Raw genomic sequence first — 23,979 nt, 5'->3', positions numbered from 1 at the left:
GTATAACTGTTTGTTGTGAATAGATAAAAGGTCGATAGTGTGATGTGTTAATCTTAATATATCTATATATATCTATATACAAACATACATATGTACGTATATATATATATTTTATACAATATATATATGGCAATTACATGTGCGTAGGAAGTAAAGGAATACACCTGTGTCTAGTGTAGGCGAACCATGTCTAGCGCATGCGTTGTTCTAGCTCAGAAAAAAAAAACCTTTCCTTCGACGAATTTGGATTGTGATTAAGGGTTTCATTATCTTTAAAACGGACTAGTCTACCTCGTGTAGATTTGTATGCTTTATACATTGGTATTATGTGGTCGGAGTTTACGGCGACAGAGCTGGTACTAAAGAACATTTTTGCCGAGAGTGTGCAATATTGAGGTAAGTCACATCGCGTCCAACCGGTGCCGTTGCAGCTACATCATGTAGTTGCTATGTTAGCCTTATCTGTAGTCAGTTAACGGTAAGAAACTAGTTGTGTTGCGACACAGGCTCAAATTCCATCTGGAGTTAATATTAACGGTCGTATTATGATAACGTAGAATCCAGTGAATACTGTGAGCTAATTATTTTTGATTGACGTCAAAAGACAAAAAACACAATACTCAGCATACATGATCACGGGGCTGGGGGGCGGGTCTAGATCTGGGCCATCTTGGTGGTCATGAGGAAGACCCGCCTTGCTAATGCTGGCTAGTCAGCTAGCTAGTAAGACAGCCTGCTAGCGGTGGCACTGCTTCTGTCACGGTTTGGTAGCATTCCAACCGGTATGCCAGACGAACGTGTCTGGTGGTGTTAACAGCAAAGGTTGTGGTCCTATGATAATGGAATTTCGATATCGAGAGGGTAAGATGAGTTGTCTACTATTGATTCGTTAAATGTAGCAATGTTCTTTAAATCGCAACGAATGAAAGTGTTAAGGCAAGAACTGATGCGTCAACCAGTTACGTTAGCCAATTGGCTAACGTCAGTGGCTAGCTGTTAAACCAGCAAGCTAACAAAGAACCATCGGTCTTCCGTGCTTTGTATTCAAGGATGTTGCTATTCAATTCCTTCTTAATATGGGCCTTATGGTCATACAATTGACTACACAGACACATTTGGGTTGAAGAATAAGCTGCTTCTAATCTCTATTATTTAGTTTGGTTTCCTGTAGCAGAACCTTTCGCGGTGACCCAGTTGCGTTATGGTTTTTCGTAGCCTAACTATTTGCCAGTGACAGTTATACCATAACTTAGTAGAAAGTGTTCTGTAATTGATTCATGATGGTAGGATGTAGTTGCGTATTATTGCCAAACCCAAACTGTACTCAATATCAACAGTTATATTGAGTAACCCCTTAATCATATTTTTAACGTTAACTATTGGCTCAAACCAGGGATGGAGTACATGCCGCCCAATAAGGGTTACGAAGTGATGTGCTGGACATGGAATGCATGGTATAACTTGCTGTTATAGTAGTTTCAAACTCATCCGTTTGAGTATTTAGACAATTGGTGATGTTGTATAGCTATAGTATTTATGTAATTTGGCCACGTATACTAACTCAGGTGTATGTATGTATATATATATATATATATATATATATACATCCACACACACGATATGAATTGTAAACCTACTATGTTTGAAGAATGCCAGTATTTGACTTCTACTTGTTGACTTGCAATTTAGCTACTGTTGAAGCACACTAAATCTTTATGGTGTTGAAATTATTGAATGTGTATAGCATTTTTATCATTCAGTTTGCAAATAATATTTATCTATGGTTTTTTCTTGCAGGGATATCAGACTGGAACAAATCGAGTGGGTGCGACCTGTCAGCTGTTGACTATACAGCGGAGTTTGGCCGCAGGAGCAAGCGCTGCCACTTTCTATCTGCTTTCAAGTGATTCCTTATGTTGAATAGAAACCGGTCTCCTTGCCCCACAGGATGGATGGTGTGGATTTAAAAAGCCTTAAGTGTCATCATCAAGGCTCTCGCTTTTATAAGGGTGTTCTATTTTTTTCTATTTATAAAAGAACACCGCCGCTCCAAAGCCTTGTGTCTCTATCTTGCATACAGAGCACTGCTCTTTAAGCATTAAGAAGACAAGACGAGAGGAGTTGCGGCACGTTGTTGCTGCTCTTTTTTTTGTTGTATAATTTCTGGAATTGATAGTGCTTCATTGATTTCTGAATGGAGATAGTGGAACTGTCTTGTTAATTCCGCAGCCAAGTGTACGTGCTCACGCTTGCTGTGGGATGTCGGAGAAGTCAGGTAACAACATGGTGAAGTTCTTGGCTCCCCCCCAGAAGATGGGAACTGGGTCTGGGTCTGATTCCATGGTGGCCGATCGGCTGACAACAGAAGTGAGGAGGCGCCACCATACTATGGAGCGGGAGCGGTGTAACCAAGAGCACCGGTTCCTACGCCGCAGTGTCATCAGTGACTCCAATGCTACAGCTTTGGACCTTCCTCTGCCCACCAAGGTCCCACAGTGGCACCTGGCCTCCTCTGCGCACGCCCTCCAGGTGGATGTAGTGCTGGCCGTGAGCGAGGACTCTGCTAAGCACGAGGGACGAGGTGAAAAGGCGAAAGTGAATGAGTTGGCGGCAGAGAAGACGGTTGCTTTGGTACAAGACCTCTGTGATGGAGGAGTACTGGTAACAGCTCACTGCATACCCACCATCAACACAGAACCTCCAAGTAGATGTGAGGTGGAGGACAGGCCTGAGCTGAAGTCGGCGCGGGAGGAAGAGGAGCCCGGCGCCGAGGAGGAAGTTAAAGAATCAGCCAAGGCGAGAGCTGAGGCAGTGCTGAGGGAAGCAGAGTACAAGAAAGTACAAGATGACATAGAGGAGGCCGAGACGAAAGCAGTGGGCACATCACCAGACGGCCGTTTTCTAAAGTTTGATATTGAGATCGGGCGCGGCTCCTTTAAGACTGTATACAAGGGTTTGGACACTGAGACGACAGTGGAGGTGGCATGGTGTGAGCTCCAGGTAGGACAATACCCTGATCATCATTACTGATGGTTCTAAACACACCCTTTAACTCTCCCTTTCGTTTATAACAAATGTGTAGTTATTGTTGTTTAATATTGCTTTATAGGCCAACATGTATTTTGAACACGTCGTGTGCACTGCAAATGTTCTCCTTAAATCGTCCTTCTAAGAAAGCGCCTTGATTATCACATTTGAGAGATACAAAAATGCTGCCATATAGAGGATTTATGTTAAATCATAGATGTGAAATGAGCTATACATCCAGCCTTTAAATTGCCATTAAAGTGTAGTTTATATAGTCTACCATAAAATCCAATCAGATAGTCCAAATATAAATTCAAAGGCATTGATAAATGTTGAGCAATAGCTGATATATTCAAAGCCATGATTGGGATATTATTATTTTGAACCTTAGCATCAGCCGTTGGCTGGATGGAAAAGTGCCAAAGTAATTTCCTTCCTGATTGTTCCTTCAGCTGTAGCCTCTGTCATTTCCCTTCAGAAGTCCATGGCTCACATTTCCTCTTTTTGTTTCACTTTGCATCATATTGTTGCCGGGTTAAGAGTTTGCTGCACCTGTGGAAGGTCACTTGACGCATTTCACGTAATTGTATTTGTCATCCTTCTCATGCCTTAACACCTGTAATGGTTGGCCATATTGCTGGGTGGGAAAGGAAATTTATAAGGATCTACCTGGTCTTTTTTCTCTGCCATTGATGTATATATTACCACCAATAAGCACATCCTTTGTGGATTTAGTTAACACAATCTTTATCTAATGACAGAGCTGCAGTTGTTTATAGTTGTGGCATGTGAGGCCTACTGGAGTTACGGCAACATTTTAGGGTCTATTAAATGGATGATAGTTCAGTAAGGTAAAGCTTCTTTGTATTCTAAAGGCAAGGGCCATCCTTTGGTTTAAATCGGCTATGGGAATATTTACCATGTTTTAATGATTTCCCATATTGAAAGCAGAAGTAAGAAATTGCGGGGTTAGCTTATATAAGTGTGGCTATTTACCATTTTAAAAAAATATATGCAACGTTGCTGAAACGATTACATTGCCTTCAGTGACATTCGACTCGACATTCACTGAAGGTGTGTTTGCCTTTTCCGTTTTTCCTGTCTGAGCTGACAGACTACTCACACAGCAGTGCCTTAGGAGTGCAGTTGGAGAGGCACACCCACACACAATGTCAGGACTAGAGCTTATAACTGTGGCCCCTCAATCCTCACATGGAGAGGATCTGGAGCATGCTCAGTCAATGCACGTCTCCTCTGGATGTAAAATGGTTCAACCTCACAACCAGGAATTTCTAATCCTCTGTGTGAAGTAAAGTGCAGCAGAGATACCTGCCATGGCATGTTTCTTCTCTCGTCGTCTTTATTTCCACATAATATTACCTATTTAGCACTGCATTGGTCCTGAACTTTTTTGAAATCCTGCTTTTTTACAATTTTCTTTTGTCCGCATATTCTTTCGGTTTGGCCTATTCTCCCTTTTTTCTTTTTTCTGTCAATTGGCTCACTATCTATTCTGTTATGAAAGGAATATATATTTCTTTGGTATTTTATCATATCAAAATGCTGGTTTGTGATCTCATTTCAATGAAGTCTTTCGGCTATTCTAGGCAGGTTAGATTAATGACTATGAGGGCAAGGTGGTTTGATTATTTATATTTGAAAAGTCTGGTTTCCTTGAGTCATGTTTGCACTCGAACACCTGTCAACACTTCACTTTAACTGGTGCAACAGTCTAACCAGCATCTAGTATTTCCTGCCAGCAATAGCTCATTGGACACTATGTGTAAAGTGTTTGCCTACATGTATTTATATGGTGCCTTTGGCAGTCTATTGGTCCTTACCTTTTTTATTTGATCATTTTAGGTGGGAAAACTAACTTTTATTTATTTAACAAGTTAATGGCGAGGAATTTGCCTCCATACATCTTCAAACTGCGACTAGGGAAACTTGTATTGCCCTTCTTTTAATGCGATAAGAAGTGATGTCACATGGGTTTAAAACCAGTTCCCAAGGGCACAAAGTGCGCGTTGAAACTCTAACTCTTATTTTCCAGAATAGTTTCCTTTGGCAACGGTGACTAATGCTTAACTGCATGAAAGCAACGTTTCTTTTTTTTTTTTATAATGGTCCATGTCAGATAAACTTATTGTACTAACTAAGACTTTTCATCCATGTCGTGTATATTTTAAAACACATGGTCTACCTCATATAAGATCAACAATATTAGCTTGCAATATACGTTTTTAGCTTGTTAGCTAACCGGTCTGGTGGGTGTTCCAATTGCAACCTGATGGTCTTCTCCAGTACCAGTAATGCTCGATCATGCTCTTTTGACAGGGGATATCTTAATCGTGTTACATTCAATGAACGGACATAACTTGTAGCAAAGGTTTTTATCCATATTTTCTTTGTCAAAGAAGTTTGACATTCTAAGGATTCCAATAGACACCAAAACAAAGCAGTGTTTCCCCCAGCACTGTATGGTTAAGGCGGCCGCCTTAACAACAATAGGACCCCGCCTTGACTACCAATGTATATAATATATATTTATTTATTTTTTAATTTTTATTTAATTATTATGCATTAACAAAGCACACAATTCTTTATGTCCACTGGTTCTGGGAATTCATAAGCATCCATTGTTCTACCTCGCATGCAAAACCACTTTGGTTTGATTCATATATCTCTTAGCCGCCATGTTTGAGCCGTAAGTAGGTCAGCATGCAGAGGAAGTGAACATTGGATTCTGGGACCTCCCCCTTTCCCCCTCGTTCATCCATCCTTAACAAACCGTGTCATATCCAATTCTCTGTCTGCCAAGCCCCCTTCCTTCTCAAATTGGCAGACGACCAGCATTGAAAGATGAACAGTGAAACCACAGGCATCCTTTGGACGCTGTGGCTCTGCGAGCGACTGCCTACATTCCCTGAATGCCATACCTCGGTTATCTCAATCCACTGGCTTTTCACGTGGTGGAGCTTCTTCTTGTCATAAGAATCTAAAATAATTGCTTTTATGGAATATACTCTTCTAGTTTGATCGACCAACAAATCAATGGTTTGAGATGTTTTTAGAATCAAACACTATGCACTTTCATTTGGGATGTTTGAGTCTGTCACCTTCATTTCCCACTTAACCATATTCCCATAATCACATTACTAAGATCAAACTTCAGCGAAGCCACCGTGTTCTCCCGCCTGGCCAATTAAAAATTTGGAATGAAAATGCCATGACCATGGTTCTACTCAAGCCTAGCGTCTCTAATTCTCAGTACTCCTCACAACAGGGCCCTGCCGTAGGCCGCCCAAAGCATGATCACAGACCTTCCTCACCCTGTTCATTTTTAGATTCACTTGGTTATTTATGGACATTTCTGCCTTGCAGCAGCATGCGCCCCTTCCAAGCTCGCCCTCTCTGTAGCTTTGTGACAGTCGAATCGCTATGGGTTCAATTAGATTCTTTGCAGCACCATAGTTCATTATTTGTTTTTTAAATGGTGAGGAGTATTTGTATCTTTCAAGACATGCTTTTGCTGACTACAGTTTAAAAGTCGTTTTATATTCCCATGGCGTGTAAAACCACTTAAAACGAGGCCGATGCACTATGAATGCCAAAGGATATGAGATATGCATCAGTCATGACCATTACTTGACCTTAATCATTTGTATTGTCAAGAGTTACTGTGACTCATTTCCTGCCCTGTCAGAAATTTTTTGGATTTATGAAACCAGGTTCGGAATGTGTTTGAGATATCTTAAGCCCTGTCCTCTACACCCTATGACTCAATTTTTAGGAATTCTTTGAGGTAGTGGTCCCTCCGAAATGAGCGGGGGGATGAAACAAACACTAAGAAACGGTACAGACTCAGACATTTGAACAGCTTGACCAGAAATTGCAAATTGCAAACTTGAATAAACATTTGACATGGTGAATAAATTGCATGCAATTATTAGTTTTGTTAATTACACTAAGACAATCATACAGATTTGATATATAATGTATTTAAGATATTATCATTAGTGTGGTTGCAAAGAAAGCCACACTATTGTAATCTTGTTTTATAATTTTTCTTATTCTTCCGCCTCATTTTGCGTTATCTACTCCTACAGTTTTAGAGGTATAAAAATCAAATCATACATGTATCGGTACAGAGGCTTTAGTCTTGGAGGTTGTTTCCCTGTTCGATAACTAAATGTAGTCTCACTCTTTTAGAAAAGGCTTGTATCCAAAATGGAACTGTTGCGATATAACTGCACATATGTTATTAAACGCAAACTATTATACATTGAGTATAAGTCGATGACGTAGTTTACTACCATGGACTGTGTGCCGAGAAACGTAAATAGGCTTGGTTATTACTTCCACCATGTCCTACCACCATGTCCTACAAGTACAGTGCAGCGGTCATGTTGAGTATTGGTGACTACAATGATACCTGATTGATTGTTTAACCGATTTATTTGCAGGCTAGAGCCGTCAAATCAACCTTGGTACGGCTAATTTCCGGCTAACTGAAACCGTGGCTGTTTTCCGGATTCCCACACACCATATTTTATATTGTACTTGTGATTATTATTATTATTATTATTATTAATAAATGCTATACAGACTGATTCACAATAATGGACTTGACTGATTGGGGAAGCTAGCATTATTGGTATCAATAGGGGGGGAATATGGGCCACAACACTTGACTTGCAGGCTCATTGATAATAGCCTTCATGGTGCTGTGTAGGAGTGTGCTTCCCTATCCTATCTCTAATCTGATCCATAACAAACACCTTATGAGAGGGAAGTTACTGTGTTCCTTACATGATGGCAGAACTGAACTTTTGTACATGCTGTTCGTACTCTCTATCTCCAAGGGCATAGTTATACTAGGCGGTAGGCACCGCCAACAATCTTAACCACATGCACATCCCTTTTATAAGATAAGCTGTAAGCATTAACTTTGCAACAACTTGATGGAAGTAATAAGATGGTTCTCTCCTCTCAATACAACCGGGTTCATTATTATATATATTTTATAAATATTAATTGTAAAAAATTATATTAATTGAATAACATTATGGAAGATATTATTTAGGATTCTGCTTGGCTGTCTCCATGTAGTGATTTGTAAAGTGATGTTGAGTTAGCTGCAACTGTTTCATTGACACAATTGCCATCTTCCAATATGCTGGTTATAACATAGTTCATTTTGGCTTTTAACCATAATGGGAAGCAGGAAGGCAGTGTGGGACAGCTGCTCAAAGTCCCCAGAGTGAGGAGTGTAGGGGAGCGAAAACGGACAGGGGGTGTATGGCTTGTGACCGGCAGCCCATGCCCTTTCAGGCACACGGCTCGTCGTGACCCAGAGCGGCTGCGCAGGTTTTGCATGACTGTTCGCACATGGTGGGCAGAAGAAGAAAAGGCATGAGGATCTGTGGAAAGTAGGTCAGTTGGTCAGAGATCTGAAGACCACTAGTTGTTCGTGCTCACCCCTCGTCATACAGATCACACTCTCTGCCATTGTTAATTGCCTAACTTGCCTTGCCTAAAGATCTCAACAATATCTCACTCCATCTGGGCGAAATCTTAAACAGATACCGCAATGTCCTCGACAATAGGGTTGCATCAAATCCACTTTTTCTCAAACCAAGTACGAGTACTTTTATTTGGTAAACTGCCGATACTGAGTACCGATACGACTAGTTAATAATACTATTGCAGTTTAAAGAGCCAGCGAACCCTCGGTTTCAGTGGGAATTCAAACTCAAACATTACTCAAGAGCAGGATGTGTTATTACCATTGTTAAGTATATATATATTTTTTATTGTGTGAGTTATAATGTAAATGAGTGATATTGTTTTTTTTCATGTGCCTCACAGTTAGCGATATACTAGGTGTCCTGTAATCCTAACCCTCCAGACGGGGGTATTGAATAAATCATCCCTTCTCGACAGTGACCAGTAAGTCAATGTGAGGGCATTCTTTCCCTGCCACAAGGAAGAGCTCATCCTTGTCAAGGTTAAGCTTAGGGTGTTGGGCAGTCATCCAATAGCTGATGTCTTCCAGACATTCTGACATGCGTGTTGCAATCATGGTGATGTCAGAGGAGTGGGAAGTGGGGAATAGTTGTGTGACATCAACTTAGCAGTGATGGCAGAAACTGTGATGCAACACTGGTGTCAAGAGCGCAGGGTTCGGTTAGAGGTGGCATGTTCCAATGTTTTAGAAAGGGATGAAAGAAGAGATACTGGTCTGCAGTTCCGGATGTCAGCAGCTTCCAGGGTCGGTTCTTAAGGAGCGGCTTAATTCTAGCAGGCTTGAGGAAGCTGAAATAAGGCCTAAAGTGAGGGAGGAGTTGATGAGCGGAGTGAGGAATGGCAGGATGTTGCTCGAGAAGGGATGAGTGGATTGGGTCATGGGGGCAGGTGGTGTTAGATTTTACTATTCTGTGGATATCTTCAGAGGAGAGGGAAATGAAGTGGGTAAAAACAGAGGGGTCTATAGGGGGAGGGATGATGTCGGCACGGGTAAAAGGGGAGCAGATATCCTTCCCCTTCTTGGTCAAGTTGGTTACAAATGTATTAGCTGTGAGGGAAGAATGAAGGGAAGGAGTGAGGACGAGGAGGGAAGGGAACATGGAAATCTGTTTCCTTGGGTTGGAGGCAGAGGAGTTGATTTTGGAATCAGAATCAAAATCAGGTGAAGGTAGTGAAGGAGAGAGATCATCACGACATTCTGATCTCATCCATTTTCTCTCTGATGCCCGTAAATCTGCTATACAAGCCTGGAGATATTCGAACAGCCAATCTCTGCAGGCTTGTAGAGCAGAGATCCTCTGGGGAGGTGATCACACTGGTCTGGAGTGGAAGGGACAAAGGCAGTCCAAAAACTATGATATGGAGGATAGCAGAGTGTCTTTGTCTAACCAGGTCTTCGTTTGCAGGGGCCTGACGCAAAGCATGACCTCCTTAAGTGCTAGTCATAAGTTCTAATACTTCATCAAACTAATGCTTAGTATTACAAAGTTGGCATGGGTTTAACCATGGGGCTATCAGGCCCCCTCATTCCTAGAACTGTAAACTGCCAAAACCCTTATTTTTTATTTCACTTACACTGTAAGCATTTTGGACTTAAGCACTCAACAAGACTTCTAGTAACTTTCAAGTAACAATTTAAAATTAATAATATTCCTCGAGCATACATACCCTTCCACAACAATGGTTCCAGTTTCCTGGAGAACCTGGAGGGTTGCCCAGGCAAAACCCTAGGCTTGTGTCTTGCTATGCCTCAGAGTAGGGTTTCTTTGGGCTTGGCAGACGGCTGTGGTTTGGCTTCGTCAGTAAAGCACAGTGCGAAATAAGTGTACGTCAAGCCGGGCTTTGCAGAGAGTTCCAACAAGAGATCTGTGCTTGTGCCAATAGGCAGACATTGTATCTGACAGGTGCTCTTGCTATTGGTCATTACTTGTGCATCTGCTCTTGACCCAATTCTGTCATTTAAATTCCCCATTGACACACATCGCTATCAGCATTTCAACACCGCCCCATGACACATTTTGAACCCTGTGACAAAATTTGTTCGCCATTGGAATAGTGTCACAGCTCTTTCTAGATTAGGGCATTATTCATCGCCTCACAACGTGTTCATACTTGGTATTTACTCAATCCAAGTCTGTCATGACTTGGCATGAGCTCTGGCATTGGCATGACATCTGAGTATGACATCTGAACGGTTTAGGTTGGGGATGGTTGGCAATGGAAAAATGCGGGGGGGGCGGGGGCTGCATCTTGCATATCTATATCCAGGGTTTCCCACAGCACTTTACAGCTTACGCGGCCGCCTTAGCAAAACACGCCTGCCACCTTAACTACAACGTTACGTTATTCTTTTTATAAATTGGTAACATTATACAAGAGTATTAAAAAAGCTAAACTTCATTTACTCTGTGTATAGATCAGTCCAGTTCATATGTCATCTTGTGACCTTTTCATTGAGTAGGAAACTTGCCAGAAACAACACTGTGACCCTTGCTTTGATAAACGGCCCTTGCCTCTACCTTGTGCTCTAAACAATGGTAATGCAAGGATGGGTAGATCTCAACACCTTTTTATTTTTTATGTCAAAACCTTGTTAAATGCTGCTTGGTTCCTAGACATTTCTTTCCATCATCTGCGTCAATAGTAGCCTTCCAATGCATGTGTACATTAGGCTGTTGCAGTATTTATTTTTTTCACCACAGGGATAAATTGGCGCTCAATCCATCGGATTGCTCATAACGCCAAAATAAATAATAGTTGTTACCCCACACAACCATTTGAAAAATGGATTATTAAATCTAGTATATTGTCCATGTTTCCAGGCAATATTATTTTGGTTGGCTATGATGTGTATGAAGTGCTGGGATCATTCATAAAACGTTTGCAAACACCATAGGGTTATCAAAACTGTTGGACATTATAACATTACTCACAACACCATAAATCCAGGCTTTACCTAAGTATCAGCCTCAGCTTTTTTCCTCAACTGAGATTATGTGGAAATCGCTAGTGCATTGTCCCACTTGGAGAAACTGCAAGACCGACAGAGCCGTTAAGATATGTTTTCACTGCGAGCACTTTACACTAACCGATAATTCTGCTATATGCTTATGCTTATCGTTACATAGCTGCTAGCATTAGTTGGTCGTAATGAGGTTTAGTAAGCAGCATCATTGTTTCACTAACTTTTTTTAAATGCTTACAAGATTTACATGCAGTATGTTTTTTTTTTTTTTTATGTATATTTTAGCAACTGTTGAGCTGCTAAAATAACCGTTCATTAATAGTTGACTTTATCAACGTTGAGTTTTAACCTCCCACGTGGGCATGAGGCGGCGGTGCTGGAGTGGAGCTTCAGTGTCTTGTTCTAAGCATATCTGCTCGGTGACGCTGGTGAACTTGCTACATCAACGTGTCAAAGTGACACGTTTGACGTCTGTTTCGTCCACACACCTCTAATAGACGGGCAAGATTGAATCAAAGAAGTTTTATTGGTCAGCTATAAAGTCACATGTGTACAGCAATGTGCCATGTTTACTTTGACTGCTCCTATTATTGTGCTTAGTCAAGCATTGAACATGCATAGCTAATGAGAATAAAGCAAAATTTAATAAAAACACGGTATGATTCTATGCATAAAAAAACCCTATGTTGAACGTGTTATAGCAGCATATAGTTTAAGTGAATTTTTCAGTTCAATAGTTTAGCACTTTTACAATGCGGCTGGGTCAGTAAGCAATGTTAACGGTGTGTTCCCTTTGTGTCCTGTGCAGGATCGCAAGCTGTCCAAGTCAGAGCGGCAGCGCTTCAAGGAAGAGGCTGGAATGTTGAAGGGCCTGCAGCATCCCAACATTGTCCGCTTTTATGACTCCTGGGAGGGGCCCTCCAAAGGCAGGAAGTGCATTGCACTGGTGACGGAGCTCATGACTTCTGGCACACTCAAAACGTGAGTGTTATGTAGCAATACACAAACCGTGATACTTGCAATCCAAAAGGCCCAGTAAATCTCATGGCTATTGTTGCTGTTAGTCCATCTCTTTTGAGAGATGAACCCTTAAAATTGTATTGTTATTACAGTGAATGTTTTTATTTTTTCTGAGTTGTGTTCTAAACCTCTATGGTCTTTTTATCTACCCTAGATATCTGAAACGGTTCAAGGTGATGAAGATCAAGGTGCTGCGGAGCTGGTGCAGGCAGATCCTGAAGGGCCTCCACTTCCTGCACACTCGGACCCCTCCCATCATCCACAGGGACCTTAAGTGTGACAACATCTTCATCACGGGCCCCACGGGATCTGTGAAGATCGGAGACCTGGGCCTTGCCACGCTTAAGAGGGCCTCATTTGCCAAGAGTGTCATAGGTACGACCTCAAAGTCACCGCTACCTCCTGCACCCCTAATCCGACCAGGGCTGCAATATTGTTGTGTTGAGTTTTTCAAATGTGTGTATTGAACTGCATTTGAATTGCGAGAGGTTGTTTTTGTTTCTTTGACAATGTGGTTGATTTGGAAAAAAAAACAGACCACAGTGTTTCAGCTTAACTCTCAAACCACAGCTCAAACGGAGGCCAGGTATTGTGGATGTCTTGGGCTAGATAACACAAGCCCTGCTCTCTCCCCACTCTCACAGCAAGTCAAGTACGTTACTGTGACAGAACCTTACTGTTCTCTGTGTCTTCAAAAAGGGATTTTTTTTCCAGGCACCTACTGAAAGTAAGTAGCGCCTCAGTGTTCTTCCTTGCTGTTGACTAGAAACCTGATTTAATAAAAATGTCATGCCTTGTACTTGCAGGCTGTCCTGGCCAGGGCTAAAGGTATTCCCTTGGCTTCCGTCTTAGACTGGTCTTTGTTCTGTGGTTTGGAAATATGTGGTCTGTTTAACAATAATGCCAATGATCTTTAACATCTCTTTCCATGGGTTTGCCTCAACAGGTTTTGGTTAGGCTTTAAAAAAAAATCATTCAGCATTAAGAGTGTATCTTGTCCCTCCTCTAGTGAATGCCCCAGCAGTCCTCTTTATCAGCCTCTTTTTTTATTTTATTTTTTTTACATTCCTGGGTATGTTTTTAAACTAGGCTCTAGCTTCAGCTGTGCCTCATTCTGCTGTATGGAATGAATAGGGTACTGCTGTCTTTGAGTAAGTATACACTTGAATGGGCCTGGTAAGTCTTTACCGTGTGCTGTGACACACCTCACTTAAAGAAAAAATCTTTAAAAAGGAACCAACTGGGTTTTTCTGTGTAAGACCTACATTTCAAAGCATTTGTTTATTAAGGGCTGGTGTACAGAGGCATACTGATGAGTACAGGGTCTAGCTATGGGATGTGCTTCGCTCAGACCTGACCTTTGTGCAATTCTTCTCCAGGTGAAGGACAAGAAGGTAAGTCGTCATTAAAAGGTAGGTGAAATGTACGCTTTTTAAAACCTTGTGAGGTCTTGACAGAAGTTACTTCCATAGCTAGTCTTGTTGGTCCCCTTAAATCATTGGCAAACAAATGTGGGGTTTTCTTTCAATATTTGGCTATTGAATGTGTTCTGTACACCAGCGTCTTCACATGAAACTCTTTCCTTATGCTTTAGACTGTCAGGGTCTTATACAGACAAACGCGTGCGCCTTTCTCCACAGTCTAACTGAGCTCAGTTTCCCCTTCCTTTTTGTTTCCCTCGCTTTTTTTTTTTTTTTTACACTCTCCTTCCCCTCTCCTGTCTTCTCTCTCTCTCACACCTCTCCGCTCGCAGGTCCCCCACTCTCCGGCGGACGGCGACATGGCCGGCCACTCTTCCTCCTCCGCCCCAACCCCCCAGGCGGGTTTGCGGAGCAGAGGGGCAGTGGGCCATGGGAGGCCTTGTCAGTCAGTCAGTCAGGGGGAAGAGTTCTGAATAGTTGTTTTGATTTAAGGTACCCCTGAGTTCATGGCGCCTGAGATGTATGAGGAGAAGTACGACGAGTCAGTGGATGTGTATGCCTTTGGAATGTGCATGCTGGAGATGGCCACCTCCGAGTACCCGTACTCAGAGTGCCAGAACGCTGCACAGATCTACCGGAGAGTCACCAGCGTAAGTCCTCCCTCCAGCCCTCTGCCCCGCTGCCCCTTGCTTCCTGTGTCCAACACTTTAACTAGAGACTAGATTTAACCCCCCCCATCCATCATCTCCCACACCAGAATAAAATTAGATAAATATGTGTAGGTGTAGTTTGAGAATCACAGTCCCCTGCCTTCCTCTACTTATCTCTACTAATTTCAGTTCACTGTTGCTTTTCAACGTTTAACTACCCACTTGTCACTGCTTGTCACTTTCATACTTTGTACTTTAAACTGTGTACTACATTGGCCTTTGAAGCTATACCCAGTCATTCTCATTTAACGTCATTGTATGTTTTATTTTTGTTGAGTGAGACCTGTCATTGATGATGGATTAGGGTGTGTGCCGTCCATGTTCACACCTTTCTTCCTGTAACGCAGCTAGATGCATTGGATCAATCCTGCATAAACACTTGAGCTATTTTTTAACCTGTATTTGTTTAACTAAGCCTTGTGTCTTTGAAAAACACCATTTATTAAGAGTCGGTAAGGCACTTCCTGGTAATCTCATATTACTGCGAACCCAACACTTTTTTTTTTTTTTTTTTACAGTAAATCGTTTAGATTATATCATCAACTACATATTATGTAATGATCTTATTGCGGCAATAAGCTTTTTCTTCTATGAAAAGCGATACTGCTAGCACAAGCGTTAGTATTACTCAGCATCAGGGCAAAAATAAAATGCCTGATTTAGTTATTTGATACAGACGGTAGCATGCTTATACTGCAGAGCAAAGTATCAAAATGGACGACGAGGCGTCCGGAGATCAAGTCTCATTTGGTGTTCTGTGTTTCCTGTAGGGGGTGAAGCCAGCCAGCTTCGACAAGGTGGCGATCCCGGAGGTGAAGGAGATCATCGAGGGATGCATTCGGCAGAACAAGGACGAGAGGTTATATTCAAAGATTCCCCCCCACTCATAATGCTCTGACCTGGTTAAAGTCCACCGAGTACTGTTGCTCACAGTCACTCTGCTCCCCCCAGGTATTCGATAAAGGACCTTCTGAACCACGCCTTCTTCCAAGAGGAGACGGGGGTGAGGGTGGAGCTGGCGGAGGAGGACGACGGGGAGATGGAGGCCATCAAGCTCTGGCTGAGGATTGAGGACGTGAAGAAGCTCAAGGGGAAGTACAAGGACAACGAGGCCATCGAGTTCTCCTTCGACCTCAGCAAGGACGTGCCCGAGGACGTGGCCCAGGAAATGGTGATTTGACCTCGCTTAAAATCACACCTCCCAGATATAACCGTGTACATTCAAGATGGATGGGTTTTCTGTTGTTTTACTTAACATAATTATATGATCTGCGAAAAGACTACCAATTGGCTGTGGCTATATATGAAGCTCAATCACTTCCACTCACCCCCAATGTTGACCAAAGTTGTACCCTGTGTGTTGTGCTCCAGGTGGAGTCGGGCTACGTGTGTGAAGGAGACCATAAGACCATGGCCAAGGCCATCAAGGACAGAGTGGCTCTGATCAGTCGCAAGAGAGAGCAGAGGCTGCAGGTCTGTAGTCATTCATCATGCGGTTTTCCTTCTTCCTGTTGCCTTCTCAAGGAGAGGAAATGACCCATTTGAAATTGACTATCATTGAAGGTGCGACAGGAGCAGGAAAAGAGGAGGCTCTCAGAGGAGCAGCAGCTGCAGGGTTCGATACAACAGCAGCAACAGCAGCAACAACAGCAGCAGCAACAGCAGCAACAGCAGCAACAGCAGCAACAGCAGCAGCAACAGCAGCAACAGCAGCAGCAGCAGCAGCAGCAGCAGCAGCAGCAGCAGCAGCAGCAGCAGCAGCATCTAAGCCAGCCCGCGGACACCCCCCAGCCTTCCACCCAGTCCATCCCACAGCCAGCCTCGTACATCCCGCCCCCACAGCCCGGTCAGCAACCCCTCCAGCAGAACACCAACTACGCCAATCCTCAACAGGCCCAACTGCCTGGGCCGGTACAGGTGGCCCCGTATGTCCCCCAGTCTACAGGACAGGGCCAGGTGGCCCCATATGTCCCCCAGTCTACAGGACAGGGCCAGGTGGCCCCGTATGTCCCCCAGTCTACAGGACAGGGCCAGGTGGCACCGTATGTCCCCCAGTCTACAGGACAGGGCCAGGTGGCCCCGTATGTCCCCCAGTCTACAGGACAGGGCCAGGTGGCCCCATATGTCCCCCAGTCTACAGGACAGGGCCAGGTGGCCCCGTATGTCCCCCAGTCTACAGGACAGGGCCAGGTGGCCCCGCCGGGCCAGTCTGCGTCTGAAGAGCCGGAGGCGGATCAGAATCAACAGCGTCCAATGCCCGGCGTCGGAGGTTTGTGTTCCCTCCTCCTTCTGGAAACGACAAGATGGTGGTATTCTGGAAGCCATTATAAAGCAACTTTTTCCTATGTCTTTACCACTTCAGTCAATCAGATGGGAGACCGGCCTCGGGCGACCTCCGTCCAACAGGACACCCAGCCTATGATGTCATACAGCTCCCTCCCAAACCAGCAGCAAACCCCGCTGCTGTATCCACAAACTGACCAATTAAATCAACAGGTCTTGGTAATTACTTGTAGTCATCCGTTTTAGATAGGTGTACTATTTCAAGTGCTGCGACTCAATTTAAAAAGCTTTGTTGATTCCTCTTGAGTTGCATAATTAGTATCATTATCAATACAATCGGAGACTAAAGTCTGTACTCTGGATCACAGCAGGTCCAGACCCAGGTCCAAGGAGGTCAGATAGTCGCGGTCCTCCCTGGATTACCTGGTGCCCTGTCATCCGTGATGGCCACCCCACCACAGGTAGGACCTCCTAGTGTCTCCCTACAGACTGGTTAGGATCTGTAGGTAGATAAAAGGATCTACTAGAGCGTCTCCCCACCGACACTGGTTAGGACCTCCTCTATTAGACATTTAGACGACTAAAGACGCTGATCTTAAGACCCTCCACTGGGTTCTCCACTCCTCTCTCTTTCAGGTTTTCTCTCTTCCTCTTCCCCCTCAGCTTGTCTTTCTTATAGTGTGTTGTGTTTCGTCTCTTATAGCAAGGAGGTTACTACCCACCAGCGCTCCCCCCTCAGGTAGATAAACTGACCCCGATCTCTTAACCTCTCCTGGTTGCTCCAGCAGACCCACTTCTTAAAGCCAAACATGGAGTTATGCTCCAAAATAAGGCATTTACTTGCAATTCTGATCATGCAATAAAAGAAGCACATTGTACTGTTCTTCACTGTTGTAGCTTTTAAAAGGAGAGTATACCGAGGTTAAACGGCAATAGATTGAACAATATCCTTCCCTCCCAGGTGTCACTCATCATTGAAGCCTCAGTATGCTGGTTGACTTATAACACTACTTAAAATTACACAGAGCAGACTAAACAACAAAAAACTATTGATATGCGTTGGGTAATTTCATTTTTTACTCATAGATGTATGTATCCCAACGTTTCCAGGGTCTTGTGCTGTGTTCCAATATCCATACTTCCATGAGTCTTAAACGTAGTACACTATCCGCACTCACTAAGTGCGCTAATTTTCAGATGTCAGTGGTGTTCCAAATCGAATACTCCGTGGTGCACTAACCGGAAATTACGATCACGACTGCCGCCGCGGCTCCTCCCCTGCAATAAACATCCCGCTTTGAACGGTGAACTCTTTACGCCTAGCAGCTATAAAAAAACAACTAAAAACTACAAAATGTCTATTAATATGTGGAAAATGCGCCGACTTTGGGTCAGCCTGGCTCCGCCCTCTTCCGCTACGTAGCTAAGATGGCTGCCGTTGAGTACGAAAACAGGGTGCCCGCGCATCCTTAAAAAGTCTTAAAAAGTCTTAAATTCATGTTTCTAAATTTAAGGCCTTAAAAAGTCTTAAATTCGTTACAAATGTCATATGCTGGTCTTAAATACTGTAACGCAAGGTCTTAAATTTGTCGGGGCAGGACTGCTTTTTATTTATTTTTTCTCGTGGGACTTTTCAGGAAGGACGTAGAGAGGCTTCTTTCTTACTACCTGCATATATAAACGATTATCTGCGTGCTTGCTAGATAGTCTGCGACAATGGGTAGGTGCAAATTCAAGGACAGTTGGCTGGAAGACGTCCGTTTCCGAAGTTGCCTCGCGTCTGTTGCCAACCCCGACCATCACGTGTTTTAGGTCTTACATTTCACTCAAGGTGGCATTGAAAAGGTCTTAAAAAGTCTTAAATTCGACTTGCTGAAACCTGCAGATACCCTGGAAAAGTGTACATCGATCCACACTTCGAGATATGACAGTTTTGAGTACACCATCCGGGTCCTTTCAGTACTCTTATTTTCGCCCGATCTGAATTGGAACGCCCTACGTACTCAAACTAAGGCTAGTAAGTACGGATATAGTATGGATATTGGAACACAGCATTAGTCTTTGAGGCTACTGATCTTGCACAGTGCCTCCTTGAAGGTGAATTATTCAACTTTTAAATTCTGTCACATGGTACATTTTAGGGCTTTTGTGAGACACCATGGAAAATATGTACAGACTATGCCTGAACAAACGATGGGGGTAGTTGGAATTCAAACCATGTCCCCTTTGTTAAAGTAGCTTGAATATTCATGGGGTTTTTCTTCCCTTTTCTCTGCCGCTCCCTCTTGTCTTTGCAGATGTCCGGCCAGCAGTCTGTGTCGCTTGCCCCCTCCCAACCCGTCCAGCCAGCCCAGCCTGAGGCCAGTCCTGCCCCACATAGCTCCACTCCGCCACAGGCAGGCCAACAGGTACCCCCAACCCTGGAGCCTTTCTCACTTTCACGCATATCTCCATTGTGAACACGGTGACCTGTGCACGTGATCTGTAATGTGCACTCATTTCTACCATGCATGGCTTTCCTCTCTTATCGTTCCTCTCTACTCGCATGCTGCTCCTTCTGCCATAACTGTTAAGTGTTGGGCCAATGAGCCAAGTCCGCTCCTGTCTCCTCCAATCAACGCTGAGCATCTGTACTTCCTCTATCAGGCCACATGCCTTCCTCAGCTGCAGGTGTGTGTCTTTGTGTGTGTCTGTGTCTGTGAGTGTGTCTGTAATCAACAGCCACGACATCCTCGCATAGCTTTGTAATAACTGAGTGTTACCGTTTCAGTATCTTCCATTTTTTAACCACCTCTGAATGTCTGAACACCCCAACAACTTCCCTGTGTGTTATGTGGCTCGCTCCATGGCCTACCCTGGTTGTAAGTTGGCGTGTTCTCTGTTTTTCAGGCCCCTACCAGTGTTATTTACCAAACCGCACCAGTGGATCAGACAACGGGGCCTGCGCTGGTGCCACCCCCAGTGGAAAGGTTGGCATGAGCCTACCATCAGAATCAAAGACCCCAGAGCACCATGACGTGGCTCGGCGGATAGCTCACGGTGTACCCCGGGCTTGTGTTTCAGCTGCCTGTCGGACGCAGCGTCCGGCCTCAGCGACGGGAACGAAGGCGGCCCTCCGTCCGGTGGCCGCCACGAGGGGCGCTCCCTCAAGCGCCACCAGCGGCGGTCGGTGCGGAGCCGCTCGCGCCACGAGAAGTTCGGCAAGGCCAAGCTCAACGTGCTCAACGTACGTGGCCTCTTCTCTCCCGCGCACTGCTCTGCGGAGCCAGACGGCTTCCCTTCCTCGACGTCAGTCGTGCTCCTAACCCGTGCTCGATGGTTTCTGCTTGTAGATATCCAACATGGGAGACAGAGTGGCAGAGTGCCAGCTGGAGACTCACAATAGGAAGATGGTGACTTTCAAATTCGACCTGGATGGTGACAACCCGGAGGAGATTGCCTCCATCATGGTACGTCTCCTTCACAGCTCTAGAGCAGTACAGTGAGGGCCTTTTGGAGTGTTCTTTGGTGGTACTCGTTGTACGTGTCTTGGATCTTCTCTGTGCTACAAAGCTGTTACATTGGCTTCATTTTGGTGTTGTGTTCTGTGGTTTGTGCTCCCTTACTGAATCATAAAAAACGATGGATGCAGATATAGGTTTCTATCAGTATTCTTAGGCAACTACTAGACATATACGCCTGAGGGACATCATGGGGCAAAGATGAGGATTGTTAAAATATATTTAAGTTTTAAAAGGCGAGCAAATTGTTTGAAAATATTCATTTTCAATTGACCCAATATCGGACATATCAATATCATTATTGCAATTTATATTTTTGGTGGAACTATGGCCGCTGTATCAAGGCGTCCCTAATACAGAGCTGTCATTAGGTCCAGAGTGAATTCATCCTTGAGAGCGAGCTGGAGTCCTTCATCGAGCAGATCCGGGAGGTCATAGAGATGGCAGACGAGAAGGGAGAGGGCATAAAGGACTGCTTCAACCAGGTACGTTCCTTAACATCGCATTTCTGTTCCAACGTTAAAACCGTCATAGCAGCACTGTAGATGTTTCTCCATGCTGGTCTTCATCCACACTTCCTCCTTCCCACAGATTAATGATCTACAGCAGCAGCCTCAGTCCACGCCACTGGTTTCAGGTAGACACACACTCCCCTCTTGGGTTACGATAAAAAGGTCACAATTTGTAACATACAGAACTTGGGATATATTTACCTTAGGCATAAGGAGAGAACTAATGAAGGACAGACATTTTGTGTGTGTGTTACATAAAACCTAATGTACAAAAAATACATGGGACAAATTACTTGTAGTAATAATAATTAATTAACCTATAAGCAGAAGTACTGATCTAGACACCCAGCAGTCTCCTCCACCCTGGTTTAGCCCACGTGCCTCCCCTCGTGCTCAGCTTTAACACCTTGTGTTCCACCCTGTCCTCAGGAATATCCCCCAGCACGGCGTCCCAGGTGGTCCACTCCGCGGGTCGCAAGTTCATCGTCAGCCCTGTGCCAGAGTCCCGTCTCAGAGAGCAGTTCTTTGGACCCCATTCTGGACTTGCCTCCTCCTTCGGAGAGAAGCGGGATCAAGGTAACCCTGATCAGTGGGACTACTTTCTATAGGTTAACGTTGACACACTTGACTTGATCAGTGGGACTACTTTCTATAGGTTAACGTTGACACACTTGAGTTGCGTTAGTTGCTACTTCACTGTCTCTTTAGTGAGGTCCTTTTACAGCTCCACATTGCTCTAAAATAAAATCACTAATACATGATTTCTGCTGTTGCTCTCCTGCCAGCTGCTCCTGGGAGTATCGGCCTGTCTCTGTCTGCGCCGTCTGGCAGCCTTCAGCAGGCCTTCAGTGAGCTGAGGCTGGCCCACGGGGGGCCACACCGCCACCACCGTCCTGCTGCCGAGCCAGACCCCAGCTCAGGGTCCTCCAGCCACCACACTGAGCCCCCCTCCACCACCAACCCCGCGCCCCTGGAGGCTCCGGCCCCCAGCAGCTCCCTGCCTGCTGAGACCACTGCCTCTCCTCCCGCCTCAACTGGAAGGGCTTCTCCCAACCCGGTCCCAGTTCAAACCCGTTCCCCTGCTGCATCCGCCATTCATGCCCCTCCATCTGCGTCTGCCCAGCCCTCCCAACCACCGCCCCCCTCCCAGCCCGCTCCCGCTGTCACCATCCCTCCCCCTTCCTCCACGACTTCTCCCCCATCTGGTTACCAGTCCACCCCGCCCCAGCCCCAGCAAGCCTCCCCCCCCCAAGGGCCCGTCTCCCAGCTGGGCAGCACAGCTGCCTCTGCACCCTCTGCGGCTGGCAGTACCCTCGGCACTGTCGAGGCGGTGTCGGAGCAGCAGCAGCCTGCTACTATTGCTCCTGCATCCATTCCCCCCTCTCAGACCCTCCAGTCTGGCACGCTGCCCGGCCAGGGCCAGCCCCAACCTGCAGAGCTGGAAGGGGCCGATGCCAAGGCCCCTGGGGTGGATGACATTCAAGCCCTGGATAAGAAACTGCGCTCTCTCTTCAAAGACCCGAGCTCGGCCGCCAGCTCCTCGGTGGACGCCGCATTCAGTACGGGCACTTCCTCTCCTCCCACCGGCACCACGTCACCTCCGCCCGGGGCTGCCCTGGTGCCCCCCTCCAACCTGCCCCTGAGCTCTGGATCCCAGGCTGCCCTGGGCCCCACCTCCACCCCAGGACAGGGCCAGCATGCCCACACCCCTCCCACCAAGCCCAGAGCACAGGTGAGCTCAGTGGTTTATTCAGAGAAATCTTCTGTTCATGCTTTGCATTCACCCTAATACGTGCTTTTTGTTCGTTCTTTTATTAGACCCTTCCTATGGGATTCGATCAAACTGTTACTCCTCCCTCTGAGTTTGTACCTCCGTTCCCCGGGCCGGCACAGGTTGGGCCCCTATTGCGTCTTAAATAAAAACATGTATATAAGTATCCCTGCAGTATCATAAGGTAGTGTGGCTGTTGAACTGACTGTGCCTTGGTGTTTCCCAGTCCCAGCTGCCCCTGGTTAACCTGGAGGCCCAGTTGAGGAGGGCTCTGAGCCCTGAGATGTTTCCAGAAGGAAACCCGGCTCCGGGCCCCCAGTGCGAGTTAACAGTGGGACCTGGCCAGGTATGGAAACTCTTGTCATCGCAACACTACACTTGTGTTCCAGTAGAAATGGTTGGGGAGAGTTAAAGTCTGTAGCCCTGTGACAACATTCTAGTAATACTGGCTATGTAATAACATACTATTTTAGTATATTTCGTTCCTTTTAAACTGCGTTCCAAAAAATCGCTCATCTCGTGTTGTCCTCCAGCTCAGCGACGTTCCAGAAGCTTCCATCACGGTCTCCTCTTCCTCGGTGACTCCATCCTCTACCTCCTGCTCGTCCTCCTCCTCTTCCTCCCTGTCCAGTCCAGAGAACACGGTGCACGGCTCCTCTCCCCTGTCCCGGGGCGTCCAGAGAGGGGACTGTACGGACCGGGGCTCCTGTCGGGCTGCAGACCCGTCCCGCCTCTCCTCCACCTCAACCACCACCACCACCGTGGGCCGCTTCCAGGTGTCCAGCACCCTTGTGCAGCCCCCCGCTGCCAGCTCCAAAGTGGGCCGCTTCTCGGTCACAGGTGGGTGGGTTTAACATCAGGGGAAAGAAGGGTAATGTACCAAGGCGCATCCCTAGAAGAGAACGTAGAATCTAAGCTGATGGTTTGGGGGGTCTGCACGTCACTATTCGATTAACAAAACCCACGTGCACTCTTGTGTGCACGGTGACTTGTTAGCCTGGATGTCACTTAAGTGCTATGTGGAAGAAGTCTGGGTTTCAGAGCCCATCTCGCTCCAATCCGATACGGTGACGGCAGAGCCTAAATGTAATGTAAATTGACCTATGAGAATCTGGTCGTACAAAAGTGTTAAGTGTTGATTTACACTTGGTGTAAAGGGAACGTTTTAAGGCCAAATGTCAAATGTACGTCCATACGTAACACACGTCCCGTGCATGTGTAATTTAATGTGTTTGTACAAA

The 23,979-nt window shown here is 45.3% G+C and overlaps 1 protein-coding gene across 11 annotated transcripts in view; it reads left to right on the top strand.

Annotated features, from left to right (window-relative positions):
- The first annotated feature begins 191 nt into the window (after positions 1-191).
- The window catches only part of LOC132465055 (serine/threonine-protein kinase WNK1-like), a 28,881-nt gene continuing 5,093 nt past the window's right edge, over positions 192-23,979 (top strand). Inside the window, exons 1-24 of one of the 11 annotated variants that reach the window (XM_060061727.1) lie at positions 192-396; positions 1,798-3,000; positions 12,330-12,502; positions 12,696-12,916; positions 14,455-14,612; positions 15,443-15,531; positions 15,624-15,843; positions 16,044-16,145; positions 16,236-16,941; positions 17,035-17,174; positions 17,324-17,416; positions 17,659-17,694; positions 19,253-19,363; positions 19,530-19,625; positions 19,845-19,924; positions 20,019-20,181; positions 20,288-20,404; positions 20,827-20,940; positions 21,047-21,092; positions 21,397-21,543; positions 21,753-22,699; positions 22,786-22,860; positions 22,965-23,084; positions 23,272-23,578. In XM_060061727.1, the coding sequence (XP_059917710.1) occupies positions 2,260-3,000; positions 12,330-12,502; positions 12,696-12,916; positions 14,455-14,612; positions 15,443-15,531; positions 15,624-15,843; positions 16,044-16,145; positions 16,236-16,941; positions 17,035-17,174; positions 17,324-17,416; positions 17,659-17,694; positions 19,253-19,363; positions 19,530-19,625; positions 19,845-19,924; positions 20,019-20,181; positions 20,288-20,404; positions 20,827-20,940; positions 21,047-21,092; positions 21,397-21,543; positions 21,753-22,699; positions 22,786-22,860; positions 22,965-23,084; positions 23,272-23,578 (5,002 nt within the window). In that variant the 5' untranslated portion in view covers positions 192-396; positions 1,798-2,259. Of the gene's footprint in view, positions 397-447; positions 862-1,797; positions 3,001-12,329; positions 12,503-12,695; positions 12,917-14,454; positions 14,613-15,442; positions 15,532-15,623; positions 15,844-16,043; positions 16,146-16,235; positions 16,942-17,034; positions 17,175-17,323; positions 17,417-17,658; positions 17,695-19,252; positions 19,364-19,529; positions 19,626-19,844; positions 19,925-20,018; positions 20,182-20,287; positions 20,405-20,826; positions 20,941-21,046; positions 21,093-21,396; positions 21,544-21,752; positions 22,700-22,785; positions 22,861-22,964; positions 23,085-23,271; positions 23,579-23,979 lie in introns of those variants that run through there. The other 10 variants (XM_060061730.1, XM_060061729.1, XM_060061728.1 and 7 more) reach the window with 10 other exon arrangements.

The sequence above is a fragment of the Gadus macrocephalus genome, chromosome 9 (assembly GCF_031168955.1).
Source record: "Gadus macrocephalus chromosome 9, ASM3116895v1".
NCBI lineage: Eukaryota > Metazoa > Chordata > Actinopteri > Gadiformes > Gadidae > Gadus > Gadus macrocephalus.
Note: the sequence above shows the minus strand (reverse complement) of the source record. Positions and strands in the feature narration are given on the sequence as shown.